Source organism: Oncorhynchus kisutch, linkage group LG19, assembly GCF_002021735.2.
Source record: "Oncorhynchus kisutch isolate 150728-3 linkage group LG19, Okis_V2, whole genome shotgun sequence".
In the NCBI taxonomy this organism is placed as follows: domain Eukaryota; kingdom Metazoa; phylum Chordata; class Actinopteri; order Salmoniformes; family Salmonidae; genus Oncorhynchus; species Oncorhynchus kisutch.
Window position 1 is genome coordinate 45,933,041 of NC_034192.2, and position 12,139 is coordinate 45,945,179.

Below are 12,139 nucleotides of genomic sequence, written 5' to 3' on the forward strand. Positions count from 1 at the left end.
TGCAGTGATACTGAGGCCTTCTCTCTGTTCTCTGCCCTGTGTTGTGGAGATGTAGACTTCTGAGCGCTTTGACCTCCACACCTGGCTGGAGAATTTCAGAGCCATTTTCTGAACATCCCCTGCACTGAGCATGGGCCAGAAGACATTTTCCTTTCAGGTTCTTCTTCAATTCAATCCAATCCAATAATTCATGACATGTTTACTGCTCCCCCCTATCAGCTTCTGCTCCTATACATGCGTTTGCCCAGTCCAGAGACGGTTTGCTTGTCCGTAAATAGAATGCATGTCCAATACATTGCTTCATACCAAGTGGTATATGCTAGTGTGGATATTGGAACAGAGCTGTTTTAATTGCTCCTTTTCTGTTGCAACGCACGCACGCACGCACGCACGCACGCACGCACGCACGCACGCACGCACGCACGCACGCACGCACGCACGCACGCACGCACGCACGCACACGCACACGCACACGCACACGCACACGCACACGCACACACACACACACACACACACACACACACACACACACACACACACACACACACACACACACACACACACACACACACACACACACAAATAGATGTTGTAGATTTGACAAACATGATCACTGTAGCACAACAGAACCTTGGGCTGCCTGAGTGTTTATCAGCCATCTGTTGCTGTACGTGCCAGCTTCTAATGAAATTGTGTCAGGAACTTATGAGGTACAAATACACTAACGGGGTAGTCTTTAAGACACAATACTATATTTTTTCTTTATTGAAGGGTTATCCTGAATAAATTGAAGTCCTGTGACCAGTTTAGGTTGAATAATGCCTGCCGTGTGAATATCAGTGACTTGATCACTGAGAGCCAGTGTCTATGCAAATATATATTGGATAAACCAAGTGTGTGTGTGTGTTAGAAGATTACTGTAGCAGCTGTCGAGGAGGAAGCAGCAGTAACAGGGAAAGTGTAGTGGGAGGAGAGGCATCATATTACCAGTACCATTATCATCACAATGACTCTTCATACTGTCAGTGTCAGGGCATTCGCATGCTTTTGAGATCGAGCCAATGGCCCTGAAAAGACGGACACACACAAACATACACACATGCTTGTATGCATACGCACACACACACAACGACACGCACACACACACTCTGGCCATCATAATTTGATCACTAAGATTATGTGAGGATGCTCCTTCTTGTAACCCCACACCCATTAGTCTGGCTTTATTGGTCTTATTCAGTCAATTAACGACTAAGACTGTTAGCTCAACATCCACCTGCCCAGGCTTTGCTAACTTGTTAATACAGAGATCCTCCTCTCTGCTCCGAGTCAGGATTACACACACAGAGCTGGTTGACTGCATTTCACCCCATCTCCAAATATGGCAGCTGCACATATATGGACTTCCTGCGCCCAAATAAAGTGATTTTCATTGGCCTCGTCAAGAGTAGAAAAAAAACGTGGCTAATGAATTCTCTTATCTGTTGTAGTTGGCTCTATGAGGGCTGTCAGTCATTGCGTTAACTCAAATGCCTCATGTCGGTCGGTGTTGAATTAAGCAGAGGCTTTTTAGTCAAAGCAATTTAGAGGAAAGTAGCATTCCAATCAAGGTCTTTATTATCTGGGATGACCCTGTGTGTAATGAATGTATTACAAAGGCCAAACAACGCTCTGTGATACCGCCGAATGAATGTTTAGCCTCAATGACTCGGAAGCCCATACCATGAACATTTGCTGTGCATGTTGAATGGGTGTCAGCGGAAAATCAATTGGAAAGTTAAATGAGGTATCTGTTGTGAATGTGAATTTCCTTAATGACCCCAACTGCCGACCAGTCACAATATCCATTTACAGTATCACTATGGCTGATGCAGAATGATATATACCCTCAGTGGCTGTAAGGTAAGTGATGGGTAATGCAAGGAACGTACCGTTAGCGTAGCCAAATAATAAATACCCTCCTCAGGACAGATTCACAATCCCGCTAGGCTGCTACTGGTTAGCCAAGCTTAGCATGGCGCAAAGGGGAAAGGTTGTTAGCGAGCATCTATAGCTGCAGAGGAAACGTCTACATTCTTTCAGTTTTACAGGTAGAAAAACAAACAACAACCAGAATGAATGCATCGATCACCAAACATTCCTGAAAGTTAGAAGCATTGAAGCATCTGTTAAATGGGTCTCCCGGCAAGAAAGGAAAACCAGAGGGAATAACAGGAATATCGCAGTCGCTGGTCATCGAAGGACTGCTTATTTTATACACTAACAACACCCCACTCTCTATCCCAACTCTCAACTCAACCCCCCACTTCCCCAGACCTCTCCTACTCCTTGGCATTGAAGTCTAAATCAGTAATAACTTATTCATAAAGAGCTATTTGCTTGAGAGAATAATTAATTTATTAGCGGACGTCTCCTTTTAGAGGCTGCGCAACAGCACATCCTTGGGGGAGCGCCGTGTCGAACGCTGGTACTCTTTGATCACGAGAATGAAAGTTAGTTATACATATGGGAAGGAGGGAGGGAGGGGTGGGGAGAGAGAGAAAAGAGAGAACAGAGAGAGAAGAAACTCAGACAAGAAGACCTTGCCATTCACACTAATAGGTTTGGAAGACTTTGAGCGTGTCTTCTGGACATCGTGTCATCATCCTGACACATTACATTTTTGGGGGCACCGGGAGGAGAGGGAGAGATGGAGGGAGAGAATAGTTAAATACATGTTTAAGAGACTTCTTCCCGGGAGGTAGTGTCTCTGCTTTGTTCTTCACCGTTTGAGTTTGTCTTGGTCCACAAATATCCCTCTTGAGCATTCTGGGATTAGAATTTTTATGATGATTGTGTTTTCAGACATTTTATTTTAGACTCACCTCACATTAATTCCAATAAATGTCATATCTGTGTTTTTGAATAAACTGGAAAGGTGTTACTGTTGTATCATTTACTCTGTACTACTTTCCTGGATATTTTCCTTGAGGTTTTGTGTTTATATACTGGTGTCAACTGATCATGGTTTAGTTTTACTCCCTTGATCATCTAAATATATCCAAAGCAAGCAGTTTCTGTGTTCTTCGGAAATGAACAATACATGATTTTTGAGTGTTCTCAAAAAAAGATTGTTCCAGGAAATGTAGTCATACTGCACATAGTTTATAATTGGGTCATTTCAGTAATTTGTCTCAATTTGGTCCTACTGTACATGACTTTGAATACCTTTCCTGGAACAACCATTTCTGAGAACACAAAATTACATTAAATTATTGTTAATTTCCGAAGAAAACATATATACACTACATGGCCAAAAGCATGTGGACACATGCTCTTTGAACATCTCAATCCAAAATCATGGGCATTAATATGGAGTTGGTCCCTCGTCTGCTGCTATAACAGCCTCCACTCTTCTGGGAAGTTTTTCCATTAGACATTGGAACATTGCTGAGGGGACTTGCTTCCATTCATCCATAAGAGCATTAGTGAGGTCGGGCACTGATGTTGGGCGATTAAGACTGGCTCACAGTCAGAGTTCCAATTCATCTAAACGTTTTTGGATGGGGTTGAGGTCAGGGCTCTGTGCAGGCCAGTCAAGTTCTTCCTCACCAATCTTGACAAACCATTTTCTGTATGGACCTGGTTATGTGCACAGGGGCATTGTCATATTGAAACAGGAAAGGGGCTTCAAACTGTATCTAAGGGGCCTAGCCCAAACCATGAAAAACAGCCCAGACCATTATTCCTCCACCAAACTTGGCACTATGCATTCGGGCAGATAGCCTTCACCTGGTATCCTCCAAATCCAGATTCGTCCGTCAGACTGCCAGATGGTAAGGCGTGGTTCATCACTCCAGAGAACATGTTTCCACTGCTCCAGAGTCCAATGGCGGCGAGCTTTACACCACTTCAGCCAACGCTTGGCATTGTGCATGGTTATCTGAGGCTAGTGTGCGACTTCTCGGCCATGGAAACCCATTTCATAAAACTCCAGATGAACCATTTTTGTGCTGACATTGCTTCCAGAGGCAGTTTGGAACTCGGCAGTGTTGCATCTGAGGACAGACAATATTTTACGCTCTACACGCTTCAGCACTCGGCGGTCCCATTCTATGACCGGCGGAGCCGTTGTTGCACCTATACGTTTCCACTTCACAATAACAGCACATACAGTTGATCAGAGAAACTCTAGCAGGACAGACATTTGACAAACTGACTATGACGGTGCCACGTTGAAAGTCACTGAGCTTTTCAGTAAGGCCATTCTACTACCAATGTTTGTCTATGGAGATTGCATGGCTGTGTGCTCGATGTTATGCACCTGTCAGTAACGGATGTGGCTGAAATAGCCGAATCTACTCATTTGAAGGGGTGTCCCCATACTTTTGTATATATAGTGTATTTATATTATCAAGGTGGTAAAACGATATAATTCTTAGTCATTGTATTCAGAGAAACCCGGATAGTACTAACTAGCATCTTGAAAACAGTGGGAGGTAATACATCTATTACACTTATGCAGAAATAATGTTTAGAATAGGAAGAGCCAGCCTCCACAGTTCCAAGCTCTTCAGAGTTTCAATAAGCCCAGACCTCAACAGACTTACCCCACCCCTCTACCTGCTTAAGACCTGCATGACTCTTTGAAGCACCGAAGGCGGAGGTACTGTCTTTTCTTTCCGTGTCCATTTAAAGGGGATAAGAAGCTTCCAAAGTCTCTTTTATCAGTGTGGAACTTACACGCTTCCATGATACATTATACATTCCAGGCACAGGTTGCATACCAAATGGTGCCCTGGTAAAAAAAACAGTGCACTATGAAAGGCATAGGGTTTCATTTGGGAAGCGCCTACAGTTTATGTATGCTTTAATCTGTCCTATAAGCCCGCCCCTATGTCATCAGGCTCCCAGGTCTGTCAGGCAAATATATTTGTCAAGTCTTAAAACAGGACCAACTTTCTTAGTTCTGAGATAGTAAAATGCATGAGCCAAGGATTTAATGGCATGAAATAGAAGTATGAAAGGATTGAGTGAAGCTTTCCTCCACTGCTGTTGGTATTTCTTTAGTGCAGCATTTACATGTGCTCTCTCTCAAGGAATAGAGAGACTAGACATGTGCTTTCTGTGCTCTCTCTCAAGGAATAGAGAGACTAGACATGTGCTTTCTGTGCTCTCTCTCAAGGAATAGAGAGACTAGAAGTGTGCTTTCTGTGCTCTCTCTCAAGGAATAGAGAGACTAGACATGTGCTTTCTGTGCTCTCTCTCAAGGAAAAGAGAGACTAGACATGTGCTTTCTGTGCTCTCTCTCAAGGAATAGAGAGACTAGACATGTGCTTTCTGTGCTCTCTCTCAAGGAATAGAGAGACTAGACATGTGCTTTCTGTGCTCTCTCTCAAGGAATAGAGAGACTAGACATGTGCTTCATGTGCTCTCTCTCAAGGAATAGAGAGACTAGACGTGCTTCATGTGCTCTCTCTCAAGGAATAGAGAGACTTGACATGTGCTTTCTGTGCTCTCTGTCAAGGAATAGAGAGACTAGACATGTACTTCATGTGCTCTCTCTCAAGGAATAGAGAGACTAGACATGTGCTTTCTGTGCTCTCTCTCAAGGAATAGAGAGACTAGACATGTACTTCATGTGCTCTCTCTCAAGGAATAGAGAGACTAGACATGTGCTTTCTGTGCTCTCTCTCAAGGAATAGAGAGACTAGACATGTGCTTCATGTGCTCTCTCTCAAGGAATAGAGAGACTAGACGTGCTTCATGTGCTCTCTCTCAAGGAATAGAGAGACTTGACATGTGCTTTCTGTGCTCTCTCTCAAGGAATAGAGAGACTAGACATGTACTTCATGTGCTCTCTCTCAAGGAATAGAGAGACTAGACATGTGCTTCATGTGCTCTCTCTCAAGGAATAGAGACTAGACATGTGATTCATGTGCTCTCTCTCAAGGAATAGAGAGACTAGACATGTGCTTCATGTGCTCTCTCTCAAGGAATAGAGAGACTAGACATGTGCTTCATGTGCTCTCTCAAGGAATAGAGAGATTAGACATGTGCTTCATGTGCTCTCTCTCAAGGAATAGACTTGATGCTGTTGAGTTGAAGTACAGTAGAACTACGTCTTACTGAAGTCAATGTTGAGTTGAAGTACAGTAGGACTACGTCTTACTGAAGTCAATGTTGAGTTGAAGTACAGTAGGACTACGTCTTACTGAAGTCAAATGGGCACTAATGTACCTCAGCATCACATGAAGGTGACTCAACAGCTGAGCTGTAAATTAAAACATTTCATTGGTAACACTGGGAGCACAACTAAATCTGATTGAGATACAGCCCATATTGGGCCTATATGAATTCTAGCTACTTTTGAAGCACATTTTGTGCCATGGAAACGAATATGCAATCCTGTAATGACATGTGTTTATTATGAAAACCTGAAATGTTGATACAAAACCTGTCATTGAAATTACAAAGTCATTGGTGGAATATCAGGTTTCTACATTGTGTACAAGCACTACTGACCTATTGAGATGCATTGCATTGAAACATTACATTAGTATGTTTGAATGTTCTGTCCGTTTAGTGTTCTGAAACAAAAAACAAGGCATACATGTGTTGTGATAATTGCGTTGTTTGCTCTATAAATCCTGTTAATTCATATGCCTCGCGACTGTGATATATACCCTAAGGCCGAGACAATAATAAGACACAGTGGAAGAATGAATTCAACCACACCTTTGTTTCATCACAAAACCGGAAAAGACACCTCTGTTCGGTGAAGTCTACAAAGCATACGGCATGTAACAAATAGTTACATGCAACTGCCGCGCAACTCACCTGGGACTGCCGCACAGGAGAAATATCAGGCCACAGCGAGAAACACGATATTGAACTTCACTAGAATAGTGGTCACCAACCGGTCGAGTGCAATCCAAGGTATTCCTAGTCGATCGCCAAACATTTTTGTAAAAACCCAACGATAAAGCATTATGTTCCTACTTCTTTTTTTATTCGTCTCGGGCTGTTGGAGGTAGGTGCACCCGATTCAAACTGTTGCCTTTTGAACCATTTCATGTATCTGAAGGGTCAAACTCTGTCTTCCTGGTGGGCCTGGAGGACAAATCAAGTTCACTATAGGTCTACCACTGGCCAATCGGATGGCTCAGATTAACGTGTCTGCAATAACGTAACAGGCATAAAAGAAAGCTACAGCAAAGTTGATACTGTGAGGTTTCAAAACGTTTAAAACCTTGACTAGAGTGAGACTGTCAACAAATACAGCAAAGAGCTGCTGTTTTTATGAGTGAGTTCATGTTTAAGTTCTTACTGAGCACTGTCAACACTTTGTATTCAGACCCGCTTGACTTTTTCCACATTCTGTTACGTTATAGCCTTATTCTAAAAATGATTCAATAAAAAATGTTCCCCATCAATCTACACACAATACCTCATAATGATAAAGTGAAAACAGGTTAAAAAAACAAAACAGAAATACATTATTTACATAACTATCCAAACCCTTTAGTATGAGACTCGAAATTGAGCTCAGGTGCATCCTGTTTCAATTGTTCATCCTTGAGATGTTTCTACAACTTGATTGGTGTCCACCTGTGGTAAAATCAATTGATTGGACATGATTTGGAATGGTACACACCTGTCTATATAAGGTCCCACAGTGGACAGTGCATGTAAGAGGAAAAAAAAGTTTTAAAAAAAGCCGTAGAGCTCAGAGAAAGGATTGTGCTAGGGCACAGATCTGGGGAAGGGTACCAAAAAATACCTGCAGCATGGAAAGTCCCCAAAAACACAATCATTCTTAAATGGAAGATGTTTGGAACCACCAAGACTCTTCCTAGAGCTGGCCGCCCGGTCAAACTAAGCAATCGGGGGAGAAGGGCCTTGGTCAGGGAGGTGACTAAGAACCCAATGGTCACTCTGACAGAGCTCCAGAGTTCTTCTGTGGAGATGGGCAACCTTCCAGAAAGACAACCATCTCTGCAGCACTCCACGAATCAGGCCTTTATGGTAGAGTGGCCAGACAAAAGCCACTCCTCGGTAAAAGGCACATAACTGCCAGCTTGGAGTTTGTCAAAAGGCACCTACGGACTCTCTGACCATAATAAACAAAATTATCTGGTCTGATGAAACCAAGATTGAACTCTTTGGCCTGAATGCCAAGCGTCACGTCTGGAGGGAACCTGGCACCATCCCTACAGTGAAGCATGGTGGTGGCAGCATCATGCTGTGGGGATGTTTTTCAGCGACAGGTACTGGGAGACTAGTTAGGATTGAGGGAAAGATGAACGAAGCAAAGTACAGAGAGATCCTTGATGACAACCTGCTCCAGAGTGCACTACCCTCTCCATAATGATCCTCTCTCTCTCTTAATACAACCCTCTCTATAATGATCTATAATGATCCAACCTGACAGAGCTTGAGAGGATCTGCAGAGAAAAATGGGAGAAACTCCCCAAATACAGATGTGCCAAGTTTGTAGTGTCTTACCCAAGAAGTCTCAAGGCTGTGAACGCTGCCAATGTTGCTTCAACAGGGTTTGAATACTTATGTAAAAGTGATATTTCAGTTTGTATTTTTTGTATACATTTGCAAAAAAATCCATTTTAGAATAAGGCTGTAACGTAACAAAATGTGGAAAAGGTTGAGGGGTCTGAATACTTTCCGAATGCACTGTATATGCAAAAAGACCATTGCCATATATGGATTTACTTTGAACTGGACTGTGTTACAGTCGTGAGTAGATGGCCTTGTTTTGAGATCAAAGCGAGAGCTGTATGTAGCTACCTGTGCACATTTTGTTCATATCCTTTGCTAGTTAGGGATTTTTTTAGCCCAGTTATAGATAATTTGTTGTTAGCAATAGGGGAGTGATTGCTTCCCACAAGAGTACAAAACATGTACATTTTCTTTGAAAAGAGAGTCAGGTAAAGAGCTTTTTTTTTGTCTTAAAGGGGCAGTGTTGTATTTTGAGACAGGCTTGAATAAGCTAAGCAGTCAGAAAAATAATGCATTTTATTTTGTAATGTGGTTGCTTGCATCAAACATCACAACAACATTTTCAGTCACCTTCTTGTCTGAAGGACAAGTGGTTAAACAGGTTCATGTCAAGCCCTGCATGTTTTTTTTATTTGAAATATTATGGAATGTAGGCCTACAGTACATTGAACACCACACATTGGTTGCTACTGTAGGCAGAACAATAGAATAACTATTTCCATGTTCAAATGTTATGGAATGCATTTTCTCCATATTTTTTTCAATGTTAGACACTCTGTTAGGCCTACATTCTGATCAAATAGCCACAGTGGCCTACTTGCTGCTGCTGGAAGTTGCACAGAAAATGTTCAAGTTTTCGCTCAGCAGACCTGAAATTTGCTCAGTGACGGAAATAATTACATGGGACATTGGTTACATGACCTACAGCATGGTCAAGCAAGATCATTTTTGAATCACTAAACAACGATTGATTTAGAACCACGGAGAGTTACCGCAAGTCGCAAAGCTAGCTAGCCACTGGAGGACAACATCAACGAGATGCAACAATTCAAGTTGTTTCTGTCAATGACGTCTGCTCTCCATGCGATTTGATGGGAGTGACAACAAATCCAAACTGTCATATACTTTTTTGGGGTGTACCAGGACCATTTATATTTGAGCTCACTCAGTTTAGCTCAACGCTGATTGGCTATTATTTTATACTTTTTTTAATCAAGGGAGGCCAAATTCTTGCTGGCTTTCCTTGCATTCAATGCTATGGGTGGCAACAATGTCATACTCTTTTGGACCAGACAACATCAGATAGAATGCCTACTCATACAGAGACACTGTGCAGGGCGCTGTTTAGGTTGCTCAGATACTTTCTGCTGTGAGATACATTCAGCCTCTCGCGGATTTAAGGAAAATGATGAAAGACAAAGACGAAAGAAATTATTCATTTTTTTCCTTCTTTTTATCTTGGTACATTTTTTGGGGAAGCCTGGCTTCCCTTGGCCTCCATGAATACACGCCATTGGAAACAATGGAATTTGACGTTAATAGGGGAGCCAGCATATTACTATAGCAGAGGCCTCCATGAATACACGCCATTGGAAACAATGGACTTTGAAGTTAGTAGGGGAGCCAGCATATTGCTATAGCAGAGGCCTCCATGAATACACGCCATTGGAAACAATGGACTTTGAAGTTAGTAGGGGAGCCAGCATATTGCTATAGCAGAGGCCTCCATGAATACACGCCATTGGAAACAATGGACTTTGACGTTAGTAGGGGAGCCAGCATATTACTATAGCAGAGGCCATAGAAATAACCTGGGAAAGGATGAATATTTTTGATGAAATCAATCGCCCATTGCCTAATACCAGAATTAAGATGGACCTGCCTTTTTGTATAGTTATCCGACACTAGAAATGAAAACACATTTCTTGAGCATCCACATAGGCCTATATGATCAATGGCTTGCGTGTCACATTTACAACATAGATCATGCAATGGATGCATGCACTGTTGGGAGCTAAATTGGTGGCTATAACCTACCTACTTTGTTGGGTAAAAATTAATCATAAACTAATTTACTAGAACATGACAGCCAGCCAAAGGTTAGCTACCTCTATTTGAACTACTTATTGCTAGTTATTGATTTATTGAAATGACTGTCGTAGTAGTTGAAAGTTGGCTGTGTAGCTGAAAAGTCAGAGCCAAAGGGAGCGCAAGTCTATTACAAGCAGCGCCCAGACCTTCAATCAGGAGAATGGCGCATTTCCATGTCCACCAGCTTTTCACAGTTTCTGTAATCGACATAACTGCATCTAGCTACTCATTACAGTAGCTATCTATCTAGCCAAACTAGCGTGCTTTGTTACATTTATTAGCAGTAGGACTGCATTTTGAGAGGTGAAAAATGTATGCACCATAGCCCCGGTGCCCAGAGGTCCCATCGTGAGCTGCCAACTCTCTCCGCCTTGTTTGTGCACTGTGCTAACCTTCCAATAATGACATGAATAAGAAGTTTTCTAGACTGAGACCATTTTGTCTAGGGCTCTTTGGAACAATTGTACAGCGAAGACTAATCATTCCAACAATTATTATCTGGGTGATTTCATTTGTTGGATGGTGCTCCCAAGATAAAAAAAAACAGGTCACATAGCAAAATATTTGGTGACACTTTAGTAGAGCCCTGGTTCCAAGTGTGTGTGTGTGTGTTTCATAACCAATCAGGTAAGATAGAGACACATTTGAAGAAGCTATCTTTCAAATGGATTAAGCTACGACATATTATGACCCCCATCACTGAAATATAAGACTCTCAGGAACATGTATGTGTCTTCTGTATCCTTCTACAATGTCCACAAGCCACGCAGGACTCATTAGAACAGAGTGGACAAGACCAGGCACTAAATCAGACTTTCAGAAAGACGATCATACAAAATTACAGCCTGATGAACTTCCCAATATCTTCTCCTGATGAATTTCAGTCACTTCAACCCATACTTCTTTCAGATTGATATACTGTCAAAAGTACTGTCAGACTGATTTGTAATACACTGTCATTACACCAATTTAAAAAAGTGAACATCACTTTTTTGTATACGTTGGGGTTGCAAAAATGTTTTGATATCAAAATGGGGTCGCAGGCCAAAAAAGTTTGGGAAAGCCTGGTGTACTCTATATTTGCTGTACTCACCACGAAGAGGGTACGGAAGGAGGCCAGGTCACCGAAGAAGTCCTCGACGCAGAGGACGTGGGGGTCGAAGGCGTAGTAGCTGCCCAGGCTCTCGTATAACTTCTGCATGTTCTTGTGCATGGTGGACAGCTTCTCATATTGCTCCCGTGAATGTTTTGAGAAGCCGTGAGGGAAGGTATAGTCAAGGAAATAAACATTTTGTTTGATCAATGGTACTGGTCAGACCTGGGTTTCAAATACCTTAAAAATAGATTGAAATACTTTATCTGTGTCTGTTTGGGCTTGCCTTGCTCAATAAACCAATTAAAAAGTCCCACAACTGTAAACCGCACCCATCTGGCACTCCAGGCAAACGCTCAAAGTATTTGAAAATATTTTTCAAGTATTTGAACCCACGTCTGGTACTGGTGCGACAACACAAAAATGATACTACATACTGTAACACTTTGTCACCATGCT

At 42.2% G+C, this 12,139-nt stretch overlaps 1 protein-coding gene across 6 annotated transcripts in view; it reads right to left on the reverse strand.

Annotated features, from left to right (window-relative positions):
- Positions 1–12,139, reverse strand: part of diaph2 (diaphanous-related formin 2) — a 717,979-nt gene that overhangs the window by 110,147 nt on the left and 595,693 nt on the right. For all 6 annotated transcript variants that reach the window (XM_031797927.1, XM_031797925.1, XM_031797929.1 and 3 more), the window contains one exon: positions 11,681–11,845. In XM_031797927.1, the coding sequence (XP_031653787.1) occupies positions 11,681–11,845 (165 nt within the window). The remainder of the gene's footprint in view (positions 1–11,680; positions 11,846–12,139) is intronic.